Source organism: Odocoileus virginianus, chromosome 21 (genome assembly GCF_023699985.2).
Source record: "Odocoileus virginianus isolate 20LAN1187 ecotype Illinois chromosome 21, Ovbor_1.2, whole genome shotgun sequence".
Taxonomy (NCBI): domain Eukaryota; kingdom Metazoa; phylum Chordata; class Mammalia; order Artiodactyla; family Cervidae; genus Odocoileus; species Odocoileus virginianus.
The window spans coordinates 39,947,106-39,974,382 of record NC_069694.1 but is presented as its reverse complement, the minus strand read 5'-3'; the positions used below and the strand labels follow the sequence as shown (position 1 = coordinate 39,974,382).

Below are 27,277 nucleotides of genomic sequence, written 5' to 3'. Positions count from 1 at the left end.
ATCCTGAGTAGCAGATGTTCTCAGGGTCCACTCATATCCTCTCCAAACCTTTTCCATTTTTATACAAAATAGCTGTGTGTTTTCACCTGCATCTCTGTCAGAGTGGTGTCCTCAGACTTCCTTAACCTTTGCCTCAGTGTAGAGAGAGCAGAAAGGGCCTAGAAATTTATATCTCCACCACTGACTACTAAGTAAAATTTTCAGCTCTCTGGTCCCTGATGGGGACAGCTTAGAGGTGTGACTTATAAGTCTGCAGAAGTCACCTGTAGGATTGAGCCAAAGTTACCGTGTGGGTGTTTGCTTAACATCAGACTGTTGACTGGCTTCCTTCCCTTTCCTGTCACGTGCCATACTTCTCTGTGGTTTTAACAAATCACTTTTATTTGAATCTTCATCTACAGGTCTACATCTGCGGACCCCAATCTTAGATACTGACTGTCCATTAGAATTACCTAGGAAGCTGGTATATTTGGGAGAATAAAATTCTTCATCCAGGCCATGAGTAAGAGAAACAAAATGAATTTTACCCTAGAGAATTAAATAAAAAGTTTTCAGTTCAGTTCAGTTTAGTCGCTCAGTGGTGTCCGACTCTTTGCGACCCCACGGACTGCAGCACACCAGGCCTCCCTGTCCATCACCAACTCCCAGAACTTGCTCAAACTCATGTCCATCAAGTCAGTGATGCCATCCAACCATCTCATCCTCTGTCATCCCCTTCTCCTCCTACCTTCAATCTTTCCCTTATCAGGGTTTTTTCAAACGAGTCAGTTCTTTTCAATCGGAGCTTCAGTTTCAGCATCAGTCCTTCCAATGAATATTCAGGACTGATTTCCTTTAGGATTTACTGCTTTGATCCTTTTGCAGCCCAAGAGGCTCTCAGGAGTCTTCTCCAACACCACAGTTCAGAAGCATCAGTTCTTTGGTGCTCAGCTTTCTTTATGGTCCAACTCTCACATCGATACATGACTACTGGAGTAACCATAGTTTAACTAGATGGACCTTTGTCAGCAAAATAATGTCTCTGCTTTTTAAGATGCTATCTAGGTTTGTCATAGCTTTTCTTCCAAGGAGCAAGTGTCTTTTAATTTCATGGCTGCAATCACCATCTGCAGTGATTTTGGAACCCAAGAAAATAAAGTCTGTCACTGTTTCCATTGTTTCTCCATCTATTTGCTTTTCTAGCTTTTTTATTTATTTATTTACTTTTATTATTATTATTATTTTTTTATTAGTTGGAGGCGAATTACTTTACATCATTACAGTAGTTTTTGCCATACATTGACATGAATCAGCCATGGATTTACATGTATTTCCCATCCCGGTCCCCCCTCCCACCTCCCTCTCCACCCGATCCCTCTGGGTCTTCCCAGTGCACCAGGCCCAAGCACTTGTCTCATGCACCCAACCTGGGCTGGTGATCTGTTTCACCCTAGATAATATACATGTTTCAATGCTGTTCTCTTGAAACATCCCACCCTCGCCTTCTCCCAGAGTCCACAAGTCAGTTCTAGCTTTTAATAAATATATAATGTGTTCCTATGAAACACGTTGTGTATGTGTGTGCATGCACATGTATAAGAAAGGGACACCATCAGAGACACTGAGAGATACAGATGGATAAAGAGACAGTCTTTCATGTTATTTAAAATAACTTCTGGATTTGAATCAGGAAAAAAAGTACATATTGTAGGTATCACTCTGGTCCTGAAGAGAACCATTAGGAGATACATATATATATATATATATATCTTTATCAGTTCAGTTCAGTCACTCAGTCGTGTCCGACTCTTTGTGACCCCATGGACTGCAGCATGCCAGGCCTTCCTGTCCATCACCAACTCCCAGAGTTTACTCCTGGATTTTATATGTATCTTTATATGTGTGTATATATAGAGGAGTTTGTTTATAAAGGATTGGCTTATACAGTTGTAAGCTGACAACTCTGAAATCTGTAGGGAAGACTGGCTGGTTTGAAAGAGGCAGAAGCTGAGCATTGCAGTCATGAAGTAGAATTCTTTCTTTTCCAGGAAACCTGAGCTTTTGCTCGTAAGGCCTTCAACTATTAATAACTGGATGAGGCCCATCCATGTTATCAATGGTGATTCCCTTACTTCAAGTCAACTGGTTGTAGATGTTGTCATATCCATAAAACACATTCACAGAACAACCTGGACTAGTGTTTGGTTAACTGGGTTTTGCAGCCTAGTTGTGTGTGTGCCAAGTCGCGTCAGTCTTATCAGACTCTTGTGACTCATGGACCACTCAGTCCATGGGATTCTCCAGGCAAGGATAGTAGAGTGGGTTGCCATGCCCTTCTCCAGGGAATCTTCTTTCTGACCAGGGATTGAACCCTGGGTCTCTTACATCTTCTAGCTTTCGCAGACAGGTTCTTTACCACTAGTGACACCTAGGAAACCCATGGCCTAGTTAGATGGACACAAAAGACTACTCATCATACTGCAGAACTAACAAAGTAAGGAAGAAAAAAACTAGTTTTGTTGTGTCAAATTAGCACACAACCACAGCATTCCCAGAAACTGCTTGGCATTTATGTAGTAATAATAAGTTCACATATTATTAAACTGATCATATTCACTTCATACAAAAAGCAGAGACTCACAAAAATAAACTATATATATGCTGTATATCTCTATATAGATATATTCATATTTCTAAATAAAAATTGGAAAAGAAGCTTCTTGTTGCAGCTAAGACACATTCAGAGGACATTTGTTTGTAGTCCAGTTTGTATAATATTAACAACTGCCAGCAATTGCCCAACAGCACCCGTCTATAAAACACGAGAGTGTTGATAGTGTTCGCACTACAGTGTTGAGAGAGAGGGAGAAACCAAGCCTTGGCCTGAGAGGTACCTAACAAGTTTACAAGAGTGGTAGTGATAGCAGGATTGGTGTAGACCCGCAGGCCCTAGAGAAGATGTGACAGTGAAGTCGCTCAGTTGTGTCCGACTCTTTGCTACCCCATGGACTGTAGCCTACCAGGCTCCTCCCTCCACGGGATTCTCCAGGCAAGAGTACTGGAGTGGGTTGCCATTTCCTTCTCCAGGTAGAGAAGATGTAGTGAGATCAAAATCGGGCCAAGTGGAGTATAACCGATCCAGTCAAGAAGAGGCCATGCGATAGACTAGCAAAGCTTCCACAAGAGAAGCAGATCAGCATGCAGTCACAGGCATGCAGGAGTATCCTGGCATGTAAAACACAATGAAGATGCATGTTCCAGTGACTGCCTATCATAATTCGGTAGCAAGGAAATCCCACAAGGGTTAGACGAATTACTTAGAACTCCCGATTGGTGTTACTGTCCTTTACAAATACTTGGTCTCCTTTTAATTTTGAACATGTGGCAGGATCACATACCTGTGCCCACCTTGAAATTATGTGTGCCACACGAGGAGTTCGGGTCAATGAACTGTGAGGGTAGTCATTCGTGAGTGTCACTTCCAGACAGAAGCACTTGTTTACTGGAGCTCGCTCTCCAGGGCTCTCCTCTCCTGCTGGGTGACTGTGAAATGCTGATATGGGTGCTTCTGCTTGCCTGATTGAAGCCGGCTGGAATGCTGAGCCAGCACACGGGAATGACTGCCCTGGAGGGGGGCCCAAGCCTGCAGAGGACTTCGAATTGTATTAAGTTGCGGAGATGGTTCCGTTTTACTGCAGCATAGCTTATAACCTGTCTGAATGTGATGTGGAAACAGGCATAGCGCATATTCAATTAAATAGTTACGAACTTACCGGGACTCCCAAGCAGTCAGTCTCTGTCTCTCTCTGTGTCTCTGTCTCATATAAACTGTTTTGCTCTTTTGATTTTGGGCACTGAGTGTGCTATAGAAACAACAAGGACAGCAAGGCGGGACTGTATTATAGTCATTTTTTGAATGAAGAAAAGGAGTGGTCACAATTAGAAGGTGTTAACTTTTAAAAACCCACAGAGGGCATGCAGTGAAAATCTTAGCTGCTCTTTCTGTCAGCTGTATGATTCAGTGAGGCATTTATGAGTTTGTAAAAATATAAATCTCAAACCAGCTCTAGAAAACAGGATTTGTGGTCAAGATATTGAGGGGTCTCATAAATCCAGAAAAAGTTGTAAACAATCAGGCCTTTGAAAGGAAAAAAAAGAAAAGCAGATTTAGGAATCTCTCTGCCTCTGTCTTTGTCTCCTCCTTTCACCCCTGTTGATTCTGACCTATGGTCCCTCTGGCCTGAACAGTTTTATCTGTTTACCCACCTTACACATGAATCATTTGCTAGTGGCCAAATCAGTTCCGGCCTGCAAGCCCTTTCATTCAAACAACCACACCCAACTTTCCTCTGAATGTTTAAGTCATATTCTTCCAAGAAAGCACCTGTTTAGCTAGCTTACTTCGTAAACTGGGTTTGGGAAGTTAAGGCCACTGGTCCTTAGATGTTCTCTAGTTAGACATTCACCTACCCTAGTTCAGTCCTCTGCAGGGACAGCAGTTAAACCTGTGAATTGATGATCACTTAGCATGTGCTGTGGCTGGGGCATTTTATCCAAAATGGGAGTGGGCAGGGTGGGCACCTGAAATCACAGCTGGAACAATTTCCCTAACGTCTACACTTTTGTGGGCTGGACATCAAGGACACCCTGAAAGAGAGAAGGAAACTCTTTTGAGGGACTACTTCTAAACAACCACCACCCAAATACTGCCCACTTCCTCTTTGAACATTGCTAATGTCTGGCCTAACTTATCACCAGGGAATAATTTAGACGTTGCAAACAATGGAACCCTTTGTGTGTTTGGAGAAAGAGAAACTGTGAGTAACACCAAGCCCTCCCCTGGATTTACACGCGTAATTATTCTTACAGTGGGGACATGTGAGAGACACACCTCATAGGAAAAAGGATCTCCTGAATTCCCATCCCATTTCTCATTCTGGACGGATGAGTCAATTCTTTTTACCCTTTGAAAGTTGATTTTGTAATTAAAAAAAAAAAGTCTAAATGATGAATTTTTACTTTTTTCTACAAATGCCTTAAAATGTTTCTTTCTCTTTCTTAATTCTACTGAGATATAATTGACATATAACATTGTATAAGTTTAAGGTGTACAACATGATTTGATACATGTATATATGGCAAAATGATTACCTCCTTAAGATTAGTTAACATTTAATACCTCACACAGATACAATTATTTCCCTTGTGATTAAAACTTTCAAGAACTATTGTTTAAGCAATCTTTAAATCTATGATATAGTGTTACTAACTATAGTGACTACATGTTACACTACATCCCCAGGGGTTATTTATCTTATAAATGTCTGTACCTTTAAAAAAATTTTTTTTCATTAAGTATCTGTATCTTTTGACTACCTCCACTAAATTCTCCCTTCCCAACCTCCTTAAAATACTTATTACAACTATTTTAAAAATAAGAAAAACTAACCTGGGCTAGCATTGTAAGCCATTCTTTCCACAAACAGCTTTTAAGCACCAGAGATTCAAATGGAAACAAGACAAATTTCCTCCTCCTCTCAAAGGTCATATAGTTGTAGGAAGATAGTTGTAGGAAGTTAGACATATATAGGAAGAGGAAGATAGACATATAGTTGTAGGAAGATAGACAAACACATCATATGCATCACAGATACACACACGTACCGTCAACTAATTATAAGCATGAAAAAGGGCCTAAGTCTGTATAAAGAGGCAGAGACTGATGAGATGTTATTTTAGATAGGTATAAAGACTGCACTGTGAAGATCACCAGTGAACTTCCCTTTTGTCAAAACTGATAGTCAATTCTCAGTTGTCATTTTACTCAAATTTTCAGCACTGTTAACACAAGTCACTTCATTTGCTTGACCTCAGAGACACCACATTTCTCCCCAGAAGCTACTCCTTTCTGTCAGATTTGCAGATCCCTCCACTTCTCCCGACCTACCAACTAAAATAAATGACTACTAAGATGTCATGACTACTAATTTTATACATCATCAGCTTGACCAGAGTCATATATCCAATTACCTACATGCCATCTCCACGTCCACGTCAAATGTTCATCTCAAAGTTAACATATCTAGAACTAGTTTTAGATCTTCTTCACAATACATGCTCTCCATTTCCAATGATCCCTTTCTCAGTAAATGAGAGCTCCATCGTTCCTTTGATGAGACCCCCACCCCAAACCTTGGCGTTCTTGACTCCAAGGAGTCCTTTTTATTTTCCCACACACTATATCCAATCTATCAACAAATCTTTTAGCTCTATTTTTAAAATATATTTGGAATTGGATGTCTTTCAGTTCTTCCTTCTCAGTAATCCAGACCACCTTATTTCTAGCTTGGATTATGACACTAGTCATGTGGTCTTCCATTTTGGCCCTTGCTTCCTTTCAACCACTGCATCCAGAGTCAGTTCTTACAAGAGACTGATGGTTTTCTCTAAGCTTGAATCATATCACTTTCCTAATAAAATACTGCTTATTTCACCAGAATAATGTTCAGAATCTTTTCCATGGTCTACAAGGCCTTGTATAATATGACTCTATAGCACCTCTATGACCTAGTCTTGGACCACTCTCTCTGGTTCATTGTGCTTCAACTACATTGGCCTCCTTTGACAGTTCTTTACAAAGGTCAAACAGGCTCTTAACATCAGGGCCTTTGCACATGCTATATTTCTTTAACACAGAACACTCTTTTTCCAGATAGCTGCATAGCTATTGTCTTTACTTCATTGAATCTGTTGAAATATTATCTTCTCAGAGATGTCTTCCCTAAACAATCTGTCTACAACAATGAGTAACACTACTTTGCCAACCATTCCTTTCATTGCTGTTACCAATATACATGATTCTTACCACTTAGCTCATCCAACATGTTCTGCATGTGTAATTGTTCCTTTTTGTTGTGTGTCTCTCCTCACTGGAATGTAAAGTTTATGAATGGTGAGACTTGATATTTCCATGTCATATTCCCAGTGTCTGATATGTGTAGATGTTCAATAAATGCCTATGAAATATAGGCTTTCCAATAACCATGAATACTAGCAAAATAAAATACCATTAATCCAAAGTAAATAGATGGCTAGTCTGACTGCAAGATTCCTTTTTAATAAAATACTTGCAAATTCATGAATTTCCCATCAATAATGGGCAAAACTTACTTGGAGTAAGGTTAAATTTCTGCTGGCTTCGAACAGTAAAACTCATTTCTAATTACTATATTGATTTGGTATATGCAAATGTGCTTTTAGAGGGCTTGACAAAGTTTGTCCTAAATTGATTTACCAGGTCTCCACAATGTGTTATCTTTAATTTGATTACTAAGCTGTTTGCAATAGTTCTTGAAGTTGTTGTCAAAGCACTTCAAGTGTAAACTCCAGTTCATTTCAGGTCAAATATTCTGAAATTTTGAGTTTAGAAAAGCCAGAATACATACAGTTCTACAGCATGGATAGTTCTTGGATGTTCAATATAATAGCATACATATAGCTATTTTAAATGTAAACATGTATGACATGACACCCTTAATCTATTAATAATTTTAAGGTTAATTATAAAGTTAGAATTAAAACTACCTAGGAGAAAGAGCTATAAGATTTCTCTTTTATAGTGTGTGTGTATGTATATATAAATATACACACACATACATTAACAATATATGAATAAGTGTGTGTATGCATATATAAATATACACATACATATACATATACACAATATATTTATAAGTATGTGTATGTATATATAAATATACACATACATACATTAATAATATATTAATATATATTTCTTATATTAGGAATATTGAAATATCCCTGAGTATGCACTATGGTACTTAACCTGTCATATATTGGATGTCAACATACTTTTTAAGTTCATTCAGCAAAATTTGTTGAGCACATATTCTGTGCCCAGAATTGGGATATGAAATGATGATACAAATATAAATAAAACATATATTTATTAAATGCAAATTAATGACTGCCCATAGTCTTGCCAAATTTTACATAAAACATATCTTCTCTATATTGAACTTAGCATACAATTCCATAAGTTATAGTTTGGTTCCTGACTGAAAAAATAACAAATTAAAATGAACAAACAAATTTACTCCTGAACACATTAGTTATAACAACTTTCCCTAATGAGTAAAACTAACTTCTGGAAAAAAAACATGGTTCAATAAAATTTCAAGGGCAATCCAAAAGCTAAATAATAAGAAGGCTTTTTATTATAAATCTCAAATAAAATCCATTTTGAATATATTTTTCATAGAGCTTCTATAGAGAACAGGGTAGAACATGTTAAATGTGAATGTCAGAGGAATTAGCTTTAAGATAATAAATCTAACTTTCATACAGATTCATGGCTCCATCAGGATTGGCTGTATACTCTGCAGTTTCTTCAGCACTTTGCTCCATCAACTCAGGTGAGAATAGGACAGACATACTGCTGTCTGCCATCAGCTACTCAGAATGAAGTGTGTGCCTCAGATGAGTCAAAACCAGAAGCTACTATTCAACTCTTATTGTCAAAATGATAGTACTTCATCAAGAACCAAAAGGAAAGTAAAAAATTTCAAAGCCAGTTATTCTCAAAGCAGGATATAAAATGAAATATCTTTACTTTTTTTTCCTTTAAAAAGTTTCTAGATGTAGTAGAACACTTAATAGCCAATTAACATTTTACCCATTTACTATAATTTGTACCAATGGAGGTAAAGTGTGACTTGCAGCATTGGAATGCATAGGTGACTCCAAATTCTCAATATTTTCTTTTTTTCATATATATTTGTATTCATAATTACTTTAGACGAAGTAGCACCTTATACCTAAATGTTTGCATAGAGAGTATATGTGCAACTCACATATACTTTGAGATATTTGAATGAAAGGATTAATCTTGAATCCTTTATACATTTATGTACTACCTAGCACAGGACAGGTGTTCAAAATACAACTGGCAAATCAATAATTCATTTATAAAAATCAAAGTTTTATGTATTAAAAAGTAAACATATTTTTAGTCTCCTGGTAATTCTGTTATATAACAGATACACAATAAATTCTGGGCTTTACTTTTGAACTAACATAGTAACTTTTGTGTGCTAAAGTGATATTTCTAGTAAATGGGCAGCATTGCTCTATGTGGTAGTTTAGGCACTCAGCTCTTTCCATGTGAGGTTACACCCTCTCTAGGACCCTAGAAGTCTCTGAATTCAGCTAGAGATGGGAGCCCATAGGCTGGAGAATGCATATCTGCTGCTTAACTGCCTAGTCAAAAAGTGATGAAACACTTCAGCCCACAGCTTATTGCCCAGAACTAGTCACATGGACCCACTCAGATGCAGGCAGGTGCAGGTGGGAAACGGAGTCCTTACCTAGCTAGATGCTTCACAGAGAGTATACTAAAGAAGGGGAAATGTAATTTTTGGTAGACAGTAAGGTTTTTTTGCCAAGTTTTTTTTTTTTTTTTTTTTTTACTTTTTCTCTTTTTCTTCACAAACAGAGGATATTGTTGAATTCAGTATCCAGGAATTGCAGTAACTTCTTGAAAATGTAAATTCCATGTCTAAGGTGAGCTGATGCAAATGGTAATATAATCAAAGACAGTCTGGGCAGTCTAACAGGATAAAAAGAAACATGACAGTAGGAGATAGTAAGACATCTAAAAAAACACCTTTGATTTGGCTCTGTCAGTAGGCCCGCTATGTGGACATAATTGGTCTCTAGTTAATAAGCTGCTGTCTAGTTTTCCTTGGGGTAGGGTCCAGTTTTCATTAGGAAGATGTGTCTGTGTTGCAACAGTGTGGAACCAGACACATGCATTAAAGGCACCTGATGATAATAAGATGTGTTGTAAAGTGATTATGATTCATAACATTTTTTCCCACACATATTTCAGCTAGGAGGTGTCCTAGACTTGTAGCGGACTGAAGGGTGTGCCTGAAAGGTGTGCCTTTATTTCCTATCTGCATCATAAAACTATTCTATGGTGCTGACATTTTAAGCCTCTGAGCTTGGTACTAAGTGTTTTTTGGTTTTTTTTTTTTCCCCAGTATCTGCAAAGTGAGTCCAAATATTGGTGGGAACTGTATCTTTGCTTGCAGTATGAGGGAAATAACATTGCCGAGTTAGAAGCGAGCATCCCTGGACATGGTTTCCTGATCTTTCCTCAAGCAGGCCCTCTTCTTCACCTACAGGTCTTGGCATCCTTGCCTTGCTCTGTGCCATCTGGCTAGGGGCCAACTTCCCAAATCTGCCTTAGCAACTAGCTCTGCCTGTGCTCAAGAGGCTGTTTTCAACAACTCCTTCTTGAGGCAATACCCTGTCCTCTTAGAACTCATATCTTCATGGCCGTTTTACCGGCCTAGGCTTCATTACCCGCAAGGGCCCTTTTCAATCTTCCCCCACCCCACACGAACTACCTATCACAGTGTCTGGCATATAAAAAAAGCAGGATTCATATCGATTGAATGTACTGTTTGCCTAATTACCACATAACAATCTTAGAGCTGTGAATTGGGCAGAAGAATTTGGACCCAGTGGCAGTCTCCCTGAGCCCGGGACATAGCCTTTGGCTAAAAAAGCCCCCAGGAGGCTCACCTAACCTCCAACTGTGAGCTTCTATTCCCTGCAGGCCACACTGCTGAAGCCACATTGGGGTCATCAGCCAATTTCTAAAACTTCGAGCTTGAACTTTAATCCCTGTCCCTGACCTCTGGCAGTCCTGGGTCCTTAGGGCTGAGGTTGGTTGGGGAGATGGGCTGTGGCGAGGTGACCTTCTTGCTGAGGGAAACCTGCTCCTCATTAGCAGGCCAGAAGGGAGCATTTGGGTCATAGTCACTCTTTAGCTTCCCATTCTCTCCTTCACACTCCTTCCAGAGCGAGGACAGCAGAATGGGGACCCGCCTTGGGCTGCAGTGCCCTGCAGGTATTAGGAGCACCAAGTGGGTATCGGATGATGCACTGGAGCTGGCAAGGCGGCTGTCGTGTCACCAGCCCCGACCAGTCACTGGATGTGCAGTGTCAACAGTAAAAAAAGGCGACACTCTCCGATATTTCTCTCCCACCCACGCCTAGGGCTACCACCTCAGGTAACTCAAGAGTTGCCCGGGGTCGCGTGTCCTCTCGTCCCCATCCTCAGTGGGCGGCCCTCTCCCGCGCCCCGCCACGTCCCCGGCCGGAGACGCTCGAAGCGGCCCCCGCCACCAAAGGTGTGGATGCAGGGGTGGGAAACATTAATAATCACGACACCCCTCCCCAGCCGCCCACAAAAGCCCCAACAGCAAAACAGGCAGTACACCCATCACAGGGAGCCCGTCTCCCCGAGGTAAGTAGTTGATTCGTCGCCGTTTCGGCTATTCTCTCCGGACAGCTGCGGCAGCGACAGCAGCTGTGAGGCGGCCCGGAGCTCCTCGCGCTCTTCCTTCCTCCGCCCTTCCTCGGCCGCCTCTCACCCCCACCCCCTTCCCTGCTCTCTTCGCCTCCTCCCTTCTTGCCCTCCCGCGGGCCACGCACGCACACACCCGGAGACACCCTCCGCACTTGGCTACTCACACTGCGGCTTAACCCAAGCCGGCAAGGCACGGCTGCCAAAGCGGCGCGGGGTGTGTGTGTGCGCGGTCCAGGGAAGGAGGCCAAATGGGGCTAGGGGGGTGGCATGGCAGAGCCTCTCTCCTCCCAGCCGCTACCCCCTGCCCATTTCTCCTTCCCTAATCCCGGGCTGCCAGCAACAGTGACACCTGAGCGGGGGACTGGGCGCTGGAAGCAGCAGGCCCGCCGAACTGGCAGCCCGGAGAAAACAGAGCGAGGGGCGGGGACGACGAGGAGGAGCGGGAGGCGGGGCCAGAGGGGAGGGCGCCGCTGGCAGTGAGTGACGCCCATGCTATCCAATGAGCGCCCAGAGCTTCAACGTCGGGGGCAGCAGGGGGCGGGCTCCGCGGGGAGGAGGAGGTTGCTCCGGCGCTGGAGGCGGGGGCCGGGAGGAGGAAGGGGAGGAGGCGGAGGCGGGAGCGGTGGCGGCAGCGGCGGCGGCGGCGGCGGCCGAGGCGGCGGTGGCGGCGGAGGGTAGATTGCGCCGGGGACTGAGTCTCCCGAGCTCCGTGGCTGTGCCTGTGTGAGTGAAGGAGCGGCGCGGGGAGGCAGAGGCAAGCGCGGGCGAGCGAGGCGGCGGGACGTCTCCGGCGGCCGCTGATCAGCAGCGGCGCTCGGTGTGGGGAAGCAGCGGCGGCGGCAGCAGCAGCAGCAGCAGCGGCGGCCGCCTCTCCGCCGCCGGGGACGCCGAGGCGCGGCATAGTGGCACTGACATCGGCGGCCCTGCCTCTCCTTCCTCGCCCCCGGCCCTCCCCATGTGATCGGTCTTAATCCCAGCAGTGTGCGCGCTTGGGGCTCCATTCCGCGGTGCCCGATCTCTGTGCCAGGGTGGGTGCTCGTGTGTGCGCTTCCCCACCCCACCCCCCTTCCCCAAGAATAAAAGAAGAACCGAGAGGCGTGCTTAGAAAATAAATAAATAACCACCACACACGCGCAGCCCGGAGCAGAGTCGGCAGGGCTGGCGGCGGCGGCGGCGGAGTGAAGGCGGCGGCGGCGGCGGCGGAGGAGGAGGAGGAGGAGGAGGGACGCGCGGAGAAGGCAGTAACTTTAAAGCCAGCCCAGAGCCCAGAACCTCCAGCCAAGCGGTTTGCAGCGCGGCGGCGGCGGCGGCGTTGAGTGTCTGGCCCGCCGGTCCGGTCGGGGTGTGCAGTAGGACGGACGAGCAGCGCGTCGCTGTCCCCCGGCGGCTGGAGATGTCCGAGCCCAAGGCAATTGATCCCAAGTTGTCGACGACCGACAGGGTGGTGAAAGGTAAGCGGCGCGCTGCGATCGCCTGGGTGCACCGTGTGCCGCAGGCACCCGGGAGGCTCGCCTCCCCTCCCCCAGCCTAGGGTTCTCTCCTCGCTCCAGCCACGGACCTTCTAGGATATTGTGCAACCCTCAAATCCCCCCTCTCTGGCGCGCCCTTCCCCCACGCTTCCCACCCAGCCCCACTTGGGGCATTTGTATTACGGGGGCGTCAGTTGGCAAATGGCTGAGCCGAGGGGCGGGGGTGGCGGGGGTGGCGGTGGCGGGAGGGGGCGCCCGGGGGGGGGGGGGGTTGGCTGCTGGCAGGGTGTAGCTGCTGTGACAGAAATAGGAAGTGGGTGGCTGCTCGCGGGCTTGCATGGGATCGGGTTTATGGTTTTCGTTTGCAGAGGGAGGGGTGATTTATGGCTTTTAAAAAATTAATATGGCATTTTTATGTGGCCGTGGCTTTCCACCGCCTGCCTCGCCCGGGCCGGGTTCTCTCGGCGCTCTATTGCAGCAATTCCCCCCTGCGCCCCCTCCCCCTTCCCCTCCCCCCGAAAAGGGCCTGCACAGGACTCGCGAGAGAGCGGGAGAGCGTGGGGGGAGCCCGGCGCTTCCTTCCGCGCGGGGCGGGAGCGGCCGCACAGAGGGGGCGGCGGAGGGCACGCGCCGGGGGCGCGGGGGGCGTGGGAGGCGGGGGACGACCCGCGAGCCCCGCCGCCGCCGCCGCAGCCCCGGGATTCCCCGCCAGGCCCTGAGGAAGACAGGAAAAGCTGTTCCCCAGCCTCCCTCGCCGCCCCCAGCCTTCCCCCGCCGACCTGTCATTGCTCTCAAACGGTGCCCGGCCGAAGCACACCTCCCTGGTGCTGGTAACTTCACCCGGCTCGCTCCTTCCGTGCCCCTGGCACCCGCTTCTGAACGGGCTATTTGATTCCTATCATTGGCTCTTCTCCCCCGCCCCGGGATCACAGACTCCAGGCGGCAGTAGCTCTGGGGTTTCTGGAGGAGAGAAGCCGGGATGCCTGGGGTGTGGAAGGGGGCAAGTAGTGGTCTCCTCTCTCGCACCCGGGAATCCGTCGTCTCCGTTGTACTCGTGGAGTGGAGAAGGAACCATGCTATGCATTCTGGAAGGATGAAGTAGCAGCAGATATACCAGGTTTAGGTAGTATCCCTACTTAATGTAAGCGACCCTACACTCCTGGGGTCAGGACTGAGCAGAGAAGGGATTGGCATGGGCTACACGCTGAGCGGGCCTCTGAAATTGGAAACAGCTCGGGCTGGTAGAGAAAGCGAGTGTGTGTATGCCTCTGTGTTGTGTGTAGAACAGAGATAGTATCTAATGTGGCCTGAGCATGCAACTAGAGTGCAAGGCCGTGAAGTCATGTGCACCATGAACACTTATGTGAAGTAACCCAGCAGTCTAAAAACCATGCATGATGCCTGAGTCCTTCTGAGACTTCCGAAATGTTCATGCATCCACTCAGGTTTGCTTAGTTTTCTTTTTGTTTTTGTTTTTAAAGTGTGTGTGTGTGTGTGTGTGTGTGTGTGTGTCTTGTTTTGATTCTATTAGAATCATTCCTGCTTCAGTGCAGTATTCATAGACCCATCAAAATAAGTAGGTAGTATCTCTGCAAAATGACTTGAAATAGGTCTGCAGATGCACAACTGTTCTTTCTGCAGGCATGGATTCTCATGTAAACAGTCAATTCACATTCATTCAGAAGAACGATGTTTTGGGTTAAGGGCCTGTGTTGACATTTAAAAAAAAATTAAGACCTTTTGCTGAAATAGCAGAGAATAACAACTATCTCCCTAAGGTGTGAAGTTTAGGTGTAACTCCAGTCTGTATGTTGAGATTACCTTTTTTCAAAACACTTGATATAAAGCTTACAATGACAGCAGTAAATGTGTCAGCAATTAGGAAACACTCATATATGCACACAGAAGATCAGTTCTCTGTTTTAAGTCACAAAGTGTGGCTTCTTAATGTAATTGTAAAATTGTCATCAAGTGAAGATTGTGAAAATAATTGTTCATACATTCTGGCTCAGTGTCTTTAACAGTTTATGTGAAAGAGAGCATTCAACCATTCCATGGTTATTCTGTCTTGCTTTTTTACAGTAATATATTGTGTACATTTTATCATAAATGGTTTTTCATTATACATACACACGACCACCCATAATTCAAAAAATTTAGTTTACATGTTTTTGCAGAACTGAAATGTGGATGAGTATAATAGACTCAAAATGAAAAAGTTAATTTTGCGTATGTTTTGATAGGGATTTTGGCATGAAATTTTGTGAAAATTTTGTTTATTGAAAAAGTTTTATTGATGAATCCTGATTTTAAGTTGGAAATACTACTGCTATTCCTCTTATGCTTTCTTATAGACTTTTTACTGTTGGCTTAAGAGGTGTAATTGAAAGTTGGCTTTAACATTTTGTCATACCTATGAGTTTTACAATTAATTGAGATGATAATCTGTTTTGATTATCAGTCTTCTATGACATAGCATTTCCACATGAATATATATGTATATACTTAGAAAGTAGAAAGTACACATTTTTAGAATGGAAAGCAGATTACCAAAAGATTTTTCACATTTAAAAAATTTGATAAGATATAATTCGTGAAGCTATGAAGCCATGACTTTAAATTTTGTTAGACTTTATCTCAGTGATCTGAGATTGACTCATTTTTTTAATGTAGGCAAGGGAAATTTTTGTGTTCCATAAGCATTTTTTCATTTTAAGAAGTATGGATAATATTTACTCACACATGGGAATAAGAACTTGGATCATTATTATTGTGGCAGGCCGTGGCATTTGTTTATGGTTATCTTCATTACTGTGATCTGACCTTTATTGTATATTAGACTGCTATTTACAAATGAAGCTGTGCTTGTGGTTTTGTTTGTAGTAATGCGATGATGTGACAGCTTTCTTGATTTGTGTTTCCAAAATACAACTTTAGAAAGGTAAGGAGGCTTAGTTTTAGTCTCAGTTGTGTAATTTTTCAGATACTCAGCATCTTCTTGAAGGTGTTCACACATGGTGGTCAGTTTGTAAACCTAAAAAATGGAAGGGAATGGCAGCATTGGAGAGGGAAAGCGTTCATTTAGATAACATCAGAAAGAAAGTTACTTCATCTAGCTAAACCGGAGCGGTTTTATTTTGATTGTTCTTGGAATAAAAACAGTGCAAAGTATAAAAATTTAGAGGAAACAAATTGGTAGTGCCATTTGTTGGAAATCAGAGTAACTTGATCCCTTTACTGTTTGACATTTTTAAAAGGAAAACATTGTATAATTATAAGGCAAAAGACAAAGGGCAATAAGTAGAAGAATAACTGTTTCCCTGTCCCCCCCATTACACCCCTAGTGTGGCTTTTCTCTTCAGTGGTGCTCCATGGGCCTCATTCCAAACTCTAGCTTCCCTTCATGTCTCTCTGCCTGGTCCTGCCTTTAACTCTTGTTCTGTGGCCCTGACATTCCCTGTGGTCTGTGGGACTTTGTTAAACATGCGGAGGAAATTGACCTGCACATGTTGAGTCTGCTGCCTTGTTTCATCTCTTGCCCTTTCCTCTCTTCCCATCTTCGGGTATTTTGTCATGAGCCTTTTCTCTTAATCCAGATTGCTTGAGTGCTAGACATTCCAGATACTGTGGCAAGTTGTTGAGGGGTCAGTTCCTGGGGGGTGTTTTGAGAAATTTCTCAAAACCCTTGGATTGGAGACTCTTCTGCTTTGTGCCAGATTGCCTCTGACTCTTGCAAAAAACAAAACAAAACAAAAACCCCCCAAAATCAGAGCTGTCTTTCTGTGTATTGTCAGCTTATATAGTATTTGTGCAGACAAAGTACAGGTAGAGAAATTCTGGAAAGATATCTAATATCTTGTAAGCAAGACAATTGTTGCTAAGTGGAATATTAAGTAAGTAGGGATTCATGCCACTAGTGTTTCTAGCTGAGAGAGGCTGGTAATATTACCAATTTTATATTGGTAAAATATTAATAATATTTAATATTATTAAAAAAAACGAAAATATGCTATATCAGTGATAACTGTCATGTTTGGTTCTTAGAATATTAAATAATGCCATTTCTTTGCTGTGTGTCAGGAAGAGCTCATTGTGACTTTATTTTACTGATGTTTGTTAAAATCAGTTGAGTTTTTCCATGTATTTGGTTTTCCATTTGAATTTAGTAAAACTGCATTAATTCAGTGTCACTAATTGAAACTTTGACTAAATTTCCTTGTTTGGTGGCTGGAGTTTACATTGGCACTGGATGTGAAGAAAGGGGTCTGCTGATGTAATTAATACTATAAACAACATGATTTGGGCATAGATAATAAATAGAGAACAAATTCTTATCAGGACTTACTTAGTGAACACCATGCAAATTAATGTTATTAATTACAAATTAGATTGATCTATTTATTAATCCTTTCAGGATTTCTACTATAAAGTAAATATAACACAAGTGCATTATTTTCAAAACATTTTGTAAACTTAAGGCTTAAGGCAACAGTTACAGCCAGGATTCTGGGGAATTCCAGTGACGCTAAAGTGCCATCAGTTAGAAGAATTAACATTTAAAAAAATAATAGTTTTTTGGGAACTGTGGGAAGAGCCTCTGCTTTAAAGAACAATCTGTAGTAAGACATCCAGTTAAAATGTGAAAAAAAAGCAAACACCTTAGAATCTCGTTTCAGGTTTACTTTGACATTTGTTTATATTAGTTTAGAAATATGTCTTGTAAAATCTATTTATTTACGATGTGTTATTATTTGCAATTTTAGAGATGAAATATGACTGATACAGTGTGCATTTGTAACTTTTATAATTGGCCTCTTATGCTTTTCCTTGTCTTTTTTGTGGCAGCCATGTGTACAGTTGAAACTGATTATCAAACCAAATAAAGAATCCACTTAGAGTGACCTCCTTGGAAAACAGTATTTTTATAGACCCACTCTCCTTTAAGCAAATCCGGTTAAATTACCATTTTGAAACTTTTGTGTAAGTATTGGACACTTCTAGAAATGTAAAAAAATGATGATTCATGATATTGGACTTAGATAAAAACTAGAAAATCATTTTGTTAATTTTTTCAGCAACTTTCTAGAGTCACATTCTCTTAATGTTTAAGAGGAATTCAGTGAGATTTTGAGTTCCAGCTTCCTATAATTCCACTGTCATGTGTTATAACATCACAGGATAGTCCTATATGTAAACAGGCCACGATTGTACTCATCAGTCACTTGTGAGAACAGAGGATCATGAAATGGGAATAGAGAGCTGGGAAGGTTACAACCCTTGATTCACTCACCTGGGAATCGCAGTTCAGACACTGCTGACACAGAATTACAAATGACAGTGTGTTAATAATGTATTTTCAGGGTCACTCAAGAATAGTCAGAACGTTTAATACTGAAATCCATGAATGCCTTGGGTCTACAATGGTAGCTCATGTGACATTTTATAGTTGAAGAAATGGAGACAGAAAAGATAGAATGGTTGGTCACAGGTGGGACTAGAATGGAGGTAAGTGTAAGCAAATTCCTCCCTTTAGCAAAGAGTCTCTTCTCTCTTGAGCATGTTTGAAACTGTTACTTCTTTTAGCAATACCTAGGATGTCACATTTTGTTTCAAAGTTTTCTTTACTGAATTACAGACTATATACAATAGTGTTATTAGAAGAAGCTTTTGATCTCTATGTTTAGCAGAAATTTAAATTTTGATGATAAATGTTATAATCTGGTTTGATCTTGGCATGAGGTTAAATAAAAGGAAAACTTTGTTAAACATTATTTCCTATTCTTGTAAATATGTACTTGGAAACAGAAATAGCATACTTTCCTGTTAAGGAATTTTTTTATACTTTTATTTTGAAAAGTGTTATTGTAAGACTGTTTGTCTGAACTACAGATAACAACCCATGTTGTTATTCTGGTTTGAGGATTTAGTTAATTTCTAGAGAGAGCTCACGTGAAAATAGGAACCATTGCTTCTTCGGTGTTCTACTACTTTTTAAAAAATACAGTCAAGTGGAAATGATGTATACTGAAACAGTGTTTCAGTTTTAGACTGTCTTTATTAGTCTTTGCATTTTCAGCATTTTAAACCCATTTTATTTTATAATATTTCCATCTCCTGTATTCATACAAGCTGTATTCATTGATAAGCTATCAATTATATTTTATATAAGAAATCAGATAAAAAATTTTATATTCCTCCATGGTGAGGGATTCTGAATAATTGCTTAAAACAGATGGACTATCAACTTGAGGACTTAGACCTATTAGTTCATTTCAGTCGCTCAGTCATATCTGACTTTTTGCAACCCCATGAACTGCAACATGCCAGGCCTCACTGTCCATCACCAACTCCCGGAGTTTACTCAAACTCATTTTTATTGAGTTGGTGATGCCATCCAACCATCTCATCCTCTGTCATCCCTTTCTCCTCCCGCCTTCAGTCTTTCTCAGCATTAGGGTTTTTTCAAATGAGCCAGTTCTTCGCATCAGATGGCCGGAATTTTGGAGTTTCAGCTTCAACATCAGTCCTTCCAATGAACACCCAGGACTGATCTCCTTTAGGATGGACTGGTTGGATCTCCTTGCAGTCCAAGAGACTCTCGAGAGTCTTCTCCAACACCACAGTTCAAAAGCGTCATTTCTTTGGTGCTCAGCTTTCTTTATAGTCCAACTCTCACATCCATACATGACTACTGGAAAAACCATAGCCTTGACTAGACAGACCTTTGTTGTCAAAGTAATGTCTCTGCTTTTTAATATGCTGTCGAGGTTGGTCATAACTTTCCTTCCAAGGAGTAAACGTCTTTTAATTTCATGGCTGCAATCACAATCTGCAGTGATTTTGGAGCCCAAAAATAAAGTCTGCCATTGTTTCCACTGTTTACCCATCTATTTGCCATGAAATGATAGGACCAGATGCCATGATCTTAGTTTTCTGAATGTTGAGTTTTAACCTAACTTTTTCACTCTCCTGTTTCACTTTCATCAAGAGGCTCTAGTTCTTCTTCACTTTCTGCTATGGGGTGATGTCATCTGCATATCTGAAGTTACTGATATTTCTCCCAGCAATCTTGAGTCCAGCTTGTGTTTCTTCCAGCACAGCATTTCGCATGATATACTCTGTATATAATAAGCAGGGTGACAATATACAGCCTTGACATACTCCTTTCCCTATTTGGAACCAGTCTCTTGTTCCATGTCCAGTTCTAACTGTTGCTTCCTGGCCTGCATACAGATTTCTCAAGAGGGAGACCTATTGCCGAACTTCAAATCCATTTCACAAATGCATATGCAGGTATTTAAAAATATATAAATAAGCTCTGAGGAAGCAGTTATCAGTTACTAAAATGCTGTTTATGGAATTGGATGGATTCCTTTCGATACCATTATAAAGAAGAATAGAACCTTGTGTTGTTTTTTTTTTTAATTTCCCTAGTCTGTTATTTTGCCTGACAGCAAAATATAGTCAACTCTATTTTAAAAGATGGTCTATCTGACTTTCTATGAACATTTATCCCTTGCAGCTGGAAATTCTGCATGTCTCTGCAAAAGAGAAAAATGAGTAGAAATCAGAGATTTATGTTAACAGCTGCCTGGAGATTATGACATACTACCTTTCAGTGTTTGTCAATTTCAGATACTTGCTACAGTTGTGAAACCAGAAGAATGATGGTTGATATTCAGAGAGAATGTTTTATTCATATGCAGTTAAATTAAAAACAATTCCTGTCAGTTCCAGGATTCTAAGGGTTAAAGACTTTGGTGACTGTGTAGCTCCCGTTTTTCTTTCTGGGAGGAGTAGCTGCTTCTGATTTAAATGTTCAGTTGTCTACATGTAGTATTAGGATGTTTTGGAAATTATAGTATGTCAGTGTCTAAACTGTGTCTCCCAAGTTGTTGCATTTACTTGGAAGTTACATAAAATGATTTCTTAAAATATATATTCAAGCTTTATTTTGAAAAATATGGTCATTGAACCAATAGTGCCAAGCCCAATGCCTTGCTCTTTATGCAGTGAATAAATTCTTGTTGAATGATTTGGGCAACGCAAAATTATCAGGTGCCTCCAGAAGCCATAAATGGAGACACATTATATGTTTATATTGAGTTTATTATATAAATTCTGATTCTCTGTAAATGGTTCTGCCTGGTTGATTGGAATGCTTCCTTCTCCAGCCACATCAGGGAATGGACTAGAAGAAGGCATTACTAAGGTGACACAATTAGATTGAGGGCAGTTTTGTTGTTTGGTCATTTGGACTGGCTTTATGCCAGCTGAGTTTAAAAGGCTAAATCCTTTTCAACTTAGCATATTAACTTGAAAGCTTTCTTTCGGTTTCTGCTGTATTTCTCCTTAGCCTGACTGATTTCTGACAAGTGAGAAAAGATACGTTAATCTTTCAGTGTTTGATTTATTAGGTGATTTATATGTTTTAATTATTGTCCAGGCATGGTCATGAAGAGAAAAATGACCTGGCAAATTTCATGACAACAAAAACAAAACAGAAGCAAGACATAAAAAATCCAAACGAAAACAAAGCAAAATCCTCTTCCTTTGTTTGCATCTCAATTTATCATTTTCTCTAAAGCTTTTGCAATCCAGTAATGCAGCCCTCTTCAGTATAATTTCCTGCCCTGCTATGGCCCCTGCAGCTCACTTGCTGCTATCTAGTGGGAAGATACACGGGCTATGAGATGGTAAAAGGTGGCTAATTCTTCTGACTTCTTATATTCTCCTAAGTGGACTTTACGCCATCCTTTAACATTTGTATTTAAACATCTTGTGAGCTATACCATTTTATCAAGTTAAATTAAAAGCATAGTATAGTCTCTTAAAATAATAGAACCTGAGTCAGGGCTTCACATTTGTATTACAATTTTTTTTTTCCCCACAAAGGAATTACATTTCTTTTTATTATTAAACCTGGCATTGTTGGTCTGCTATGTATACTTAATACTAATAAAGTACCTGCATACCTTCTTTGTGTGGGTCTGACTCTTGGCATGACAACAGTTCTCATTATTTAATTCTCATGGTTACAGCTTTAGTTCATATGTTACCTCCTGTGGGACCCACATCTCCTGAAACCTGCAGCTGGCGTAGGGTAGGGACTCGGTCCCTTCGTTTTCACCGTGGACCCCTTGACTCCAGCATGTTGCTGTGATGGTTAGTTTGTCTGCCTCTCCTCCGAAGGAAGTGGAGAACCCGGAAGACTGGGGCTTGGTTCCATTTATTTTTGTATCATTAGCCTGCCCTAGATTGTTAAATAAGTGAAGTAATAGATCAAGGATAAGAGGGATTTAAAATTTTGAATTATAGAGTTCTTTTCTATTTTGAATTTTTTTTTGTGGATCTTAAACCATGGATGGCTCATAAACGTGAGGAGTTTCTTGATTTGTAAGTGCCAGTCCTGTAGAAGGGGTTTTTCACATGAGTTTTGAAATGCTCTGTTTCCTAGTGGGGTCCTGTGATTTCTGTGCAGTAGCCAGCTAGCAGAAGCTCCAGGCAGGGGTGGCTTACCCAGGGAGTGCTTGGTTTTCAGTGAGTCAGTGTCAGTCAGAGGGTTTATAGGTTGATTTACTCAAAGGCAGGTGATATTTTTTCGTGGGGGAGATTGGTGATGATGCCAGGTTGAGGAATGAACTATTGTGACAGGCATTGGGGAGACCCAGGGTTCACTTCACAGTTGTATTGCTTACTTCAAGAAACATGCAAATCCAGATGAATAAAAGTTAATACATTTTGGAGTCAAAACAGAGACGTAAAACGTACTGCAGGCCCAGATACGAGATGTCTGTATGATAATAAGAAAGACTCTTTCAGGCCCGGAACACAGGCTCCTCGTGAGTCAGCTCTTCTGATGGCATCTCTGCATGGTGAAGCCTTTGAGAAAAGTGTGGCTTTGGGATCCACGTCAACAGGGCGGCAGTCTAAGGAGGCGCCTGCTCTCCGAGGGTTCTTATGGAGGACTATGGATCGATCTGCACTATTCCAGACTTGGTCATATGGCTCCACATTACGGCAGGCCAGCCAGGGTTTTCCAGGCTCTGGTTTGTGAGCCAGGACTTAATGTCTGACAGAAATACTTTTCTGTCGAGGAGTTGCAGACTAGGGAAACTATAGTTTCCTACATAACAATCTCATCATCGTCAACATTTGCCCACTCACATTTAGCAGCCAGGAGGGATTCACTCTTGTTTTCACCTCTGTAGAATGGTCCACATTCTACACGGGTGCTGTCTCACTGCACAGACACTTTTAGAAACATGTGGAAAATTTGGAATATGTTGGGGGAAAAAAAATAAAAGAGACCCCCTCCCAGTGATTAAAGGATTTTAAATACAACAGGAACTGGGATTCTTCCATCTTGAAAAGGTTGAGTGGTGATTTAACTATAGATTTCACATATTAAAAAGTCTCTTTCTACAGTTTCTGCATCTAACATCACACTCAGATGTTATCCATCACCACTTTCAAGTGGATTCGAGAAAATGCTGTTCGGAAGCATTGAGGATTTACGTGATTTTTGTTTTTTTAACCAGTTAAGGACATTTAACACTGGCATGGATTGTGGCGATCTTCTGAATGGAGACACTACATGGCCCTCATTTATTTGACTGTAAATGAGATCTAAGTCTAATTATGGATATTTGGAATTAGAAGAAACCTTGGAAATCTAACTCCCTTTTGGTCTAGAGCCAGTCCTCTGATTGTGAATGGGGGAGGGGGACGGGAGACTTTTTAATCTGTCATACTTGCTCAAGTCTGAACCTAACAAAAATGAACAAATCGGACTCTTCAGATTGGAAACTGCCCCAGAGATCTGGCTCAGGACTCCCTGTGGGATTGTTTCCCAGTGCCTTGGGAACACGTCTAGTGAGAAAGAGCTCCCAACCTCCTAAGAGTTCCCGCTCTAACCTGGCCATTTCTGCTCACCAGAATGTTTCCTGATTTTGACGTTGGTCTGATGCTCTTAAGTATATGTTCGTCGTTCCTAGCTTTGCCCTACAGAGTTCGATAAAATGAATCTTTTCTGTCCTTTACAAAAGAGTTTATTTGATATTAAAAACGGCTTTCATGTTCTTAAGTCTTTTAGCTTTTTCCCACGTGGCATGGTTTCTGGGCTTTTCCCCATCCCAGTAACCTTCTTATAGAACCACATCAAGTTGCCAGGGCCTCTTGAAGCTGGAGAAGTGAGCGAAGATTCATCTTGGCTTACTTCCTCCTGTGGAGCCTCCAGCACCATGGGCTGGGTTGCTTCACTCTTCTCGCCCTCTGTGCCCTCGTGCTAACCTTTAAACTTCTTGGAGCTCAAGTCCTTCCCTGAGGGGCCCCAGTCTAGTGTCCATCCCATGACAGCCCTTGTCTCGGTGAGGACCACGGTGGTCGGAGTGCTCTGCGTCTCCTGCCCTTTCCCACTGAAATTTCCTTCACTCGTATCTTTTCTCAGTCCCGCTGTACCCCCAGCGTTAAGCTATCAAATACTAAATCTGCTCTGAAGTAGGAGCTTTCCAGAAAGCCTGATAGCAGATGCATTTTAACAGTGATTTTCTGGAGCCATTGCTTGTATTTTGCTTGCTTTTATTTGGGATACAGGCAGGTACTAAAGACAGCATGATAGCCTGACACCATGGTGGTTTAGTGGGGTCATTGAGGACAGGCCAAGTTCCTTGTTTACTTTTCATATCACACCATGAAGGCTGCTCAGCACCCCGCTTGCCCAGAGCCCAAACCTGCATCTCTGCCTCTCTGACTTCTGGCATGCAGTCTTTCAAAGTTGTTGATAAACAGCTCCTAAGGCCATTGAATTTGGCTAACCCAGGGAGTCTGATTGTAATTTGATAACTAGTTTAAGTTTCACTGAGGCCTAAAAAGAGACCAGTGGCTTCCAACTGTGGTGTCACAACACAGGTCTGTGTTACACTCAGCTGTGAGGTATTAACAGCTACCGATAACCTACAGAAGTTTGCAAATGACATACTTTGAAACATCTATATATACACCAGGGTGGATTCAAGTTCAACCTAAAAATGTTACTTTCACTTGCATTCTGATGTGTTTCCTCATGCGGGAGAAGGGATGGAGCTGCAGCTGTCACGGTGGGTATTTGCATAGCTTGCAGTCCTCTTGATCCTGCCGATATGCCTTTAATCACAGTGGAGATCAGACATCCGTGTAAGCTGTGGCAATGTTTGCCTTTGTTTCCATGAACATTTTCAAGCATAGCTTATTAGAACCTGGATTCACTCATGCTAGTGTTTTGTTCAAGTGAATGTCATGTCATATGACTCTTGGTAGGAAAAAAGTCTGAGACTTGAGGTTAGAGAACAGACCTTTGCTAGACTGAATAGGTCTTGAAACATAGAGGGAGACACTTTTGGAGTGATTTCAAAGTGCCCTGTGAAGCTTTCTCTCCTCGAACATCTCCCGTGGGCCACACCTGAAATTCCATGATTAATTATTTATTGAGGATAAGATTGGTCTTCTTTGATAGAGGTTTCAAAAGTAACTGATCTTTAACAAATAATTTAGTGAATTGACTTTTTTTTGCCTTTGGGTGGTACTGAATCCAGGAAAAATTCTGTATTTCAGGAGCCTTTTTGAGAGTGAACATTTGTTTCTCTTTTTAAATCCATATCTCATGCCGCTTGTATCACTCGATTTTCCATACTGCTTCCTTCAAGTATGACTCATTTTAAATCTCCCAGTTGGTAAATAGATTAAATAATGCATTAATGAGTGTAAACTGGCTGTTAAAAATTATTGTTTCCTTCACTTACCAAACAGTTCATCTCCTCATCCATCCTTCCATTCTATCCATGCAAACCTTAGAGTTTTAGTGCCACTGCCTCTGTGTTGTGTTCTCAGGGCTTAAAGTAGACAATCTTTGAAGGTTACTGTCCAGCAGTGGGTGTGAAAGCAAGTCACAATCTAAGTTGTAATTACTTTAATAGCAGAAGATGTCGCATGCTGTGGAGTGCAGAAAAGGGAGTGATCAACTGTCTTCATAGACTATACTTTCATTTTTTGGCAAAAATAAATGAAATTTATATTAATTTTCTCTGTGTAGTATAATGGGAACATTGTTAAGATGTGGTTTTATTTTAAAATAAAGATAGCATAAAAAGTGCTGCTAAAGAAGTGATGAACGTTTAGATCTGGAATTCTGTAGCTATTATACCTATTATACTTGTGAGCGAAGTATGTGAGAGAATCATGGGCTATTGAAGGTGGAAGTGTCTTTAAAAGTCAACTACTTCAACCATCTTCCAAAAAAAAAAAAAAAGGACCTCCCTGTTAAATGGTTAACACATCCCTTCCTCCCATTTCCAGTGATGGGGAGGCATAATCAAAGTGTGGAAGGCGGTGTATGGTTTGACAGAACCTTCATTTCAATCCTCCTTTCTCCATGTGCCGGCTCTGTGTTCATGGGGAATTTCTGCAATCATCCTGAACCCATTTTTTTCTTACTAAAAAAGTGGAAACAGTAATACTGATTTTGAAGGTGGGTAGTGACTGTGAGAGGAATTGTGTGTGAAATGCCTACCCCACTGCCTGCTTAGAAAGAGCCCTCAGGAGTTGTTAGGTATTGTTATTTTATTGTTGGACAGCTCCCTGGAAAGCGCAGTGGTGTTCTTCTAGAAGTAGCCTGTATTAAAGCAAAGACTTGCTCGCCTCCTGACCATGGTCAGGTCCATTGTAGATGGGGGGCTTCTGCCGTTCCTCCGAAGCAGTTGACAGAGGTCACCAGTGACTGTCCCGTTGCCGGTCTGTCTGATATTTGACACAGTGGGTCACCTCTTTCTTCCTGAGACGCTGTCCTCATTGTCTGTCATGGATTTCCTCCTCCGACTTGTTCGTCAGCTCGTCTTTATTGAGTCCTAAGTGTTGATGTTCTTTTATCCCTTTAAAAGTTCTTCCAGGCAGTCTTACCCCCTTACACACATAGGATTTACTCTGGCTTCTAGGCTGATGAGTAACACATCTGTATTTGCAACCTAGTCTTCTTTCTGGATCTTTCTCTCAAACCTGATATGCAGCAGTTGCTGTGGATGGGTAAGGATGAAAATAAAGGGGGTTATTTGTTCTCCTGTGTTTTTTACCCTGGGTGCTGTAACCACCATCTCTCCAGTTAATTGAATCTGTTATTCAGTTCAGATCTTCTAAATACTCTACCCATTGCTGCTGTATCCTTCCAACATTAGTCTCTCTGCTTTCAAACTTGTCCTCTCTCTGACATTATCACTAGAGTGATCAATTAAAAGTGAATATCTGATTCTGCTAACCACATATATGATTGGTGACCTTTTCTTGACTGAATTGTAAGAACTCTTTATATTATGGAATTTGACCCTTATTGCCTGAATATTGAAAATATTTGTAATATAGCATATGCCGTATTGTATTGAACTTATTTTAAGTCTCTTCA

General features: G+C 41.8%; 1 protein-coding gene across 2 annotated transcripts in view; it reads left to right on the top strand.

Annotated features, from left to right (window-relative positions):
* Positions 1-12,599: 12,599 nt before the first annotated feature.
* Positions 12,600-27,277, top strand: part of PPP3CA (protein phosphatase 3 catalytic subunit alpha) — a 309,840-nt gene continuing 295,162 nt past the window's right edge. For both annotated transcript variants that reach the window (XM_020884235.2, XM_020884233.2), the window contains exon 1: positions 12,600-12,831. In XM_020884235.2, the coding sequence (XP_020739894.1) occupies positions 12,774-12,831 (58 nt within the window). In that variant the 5' untranslated portion in view covers positions 12,600-12,773. The remainder of the gene's footprint in view (positions 12,832-27,277) is intronic.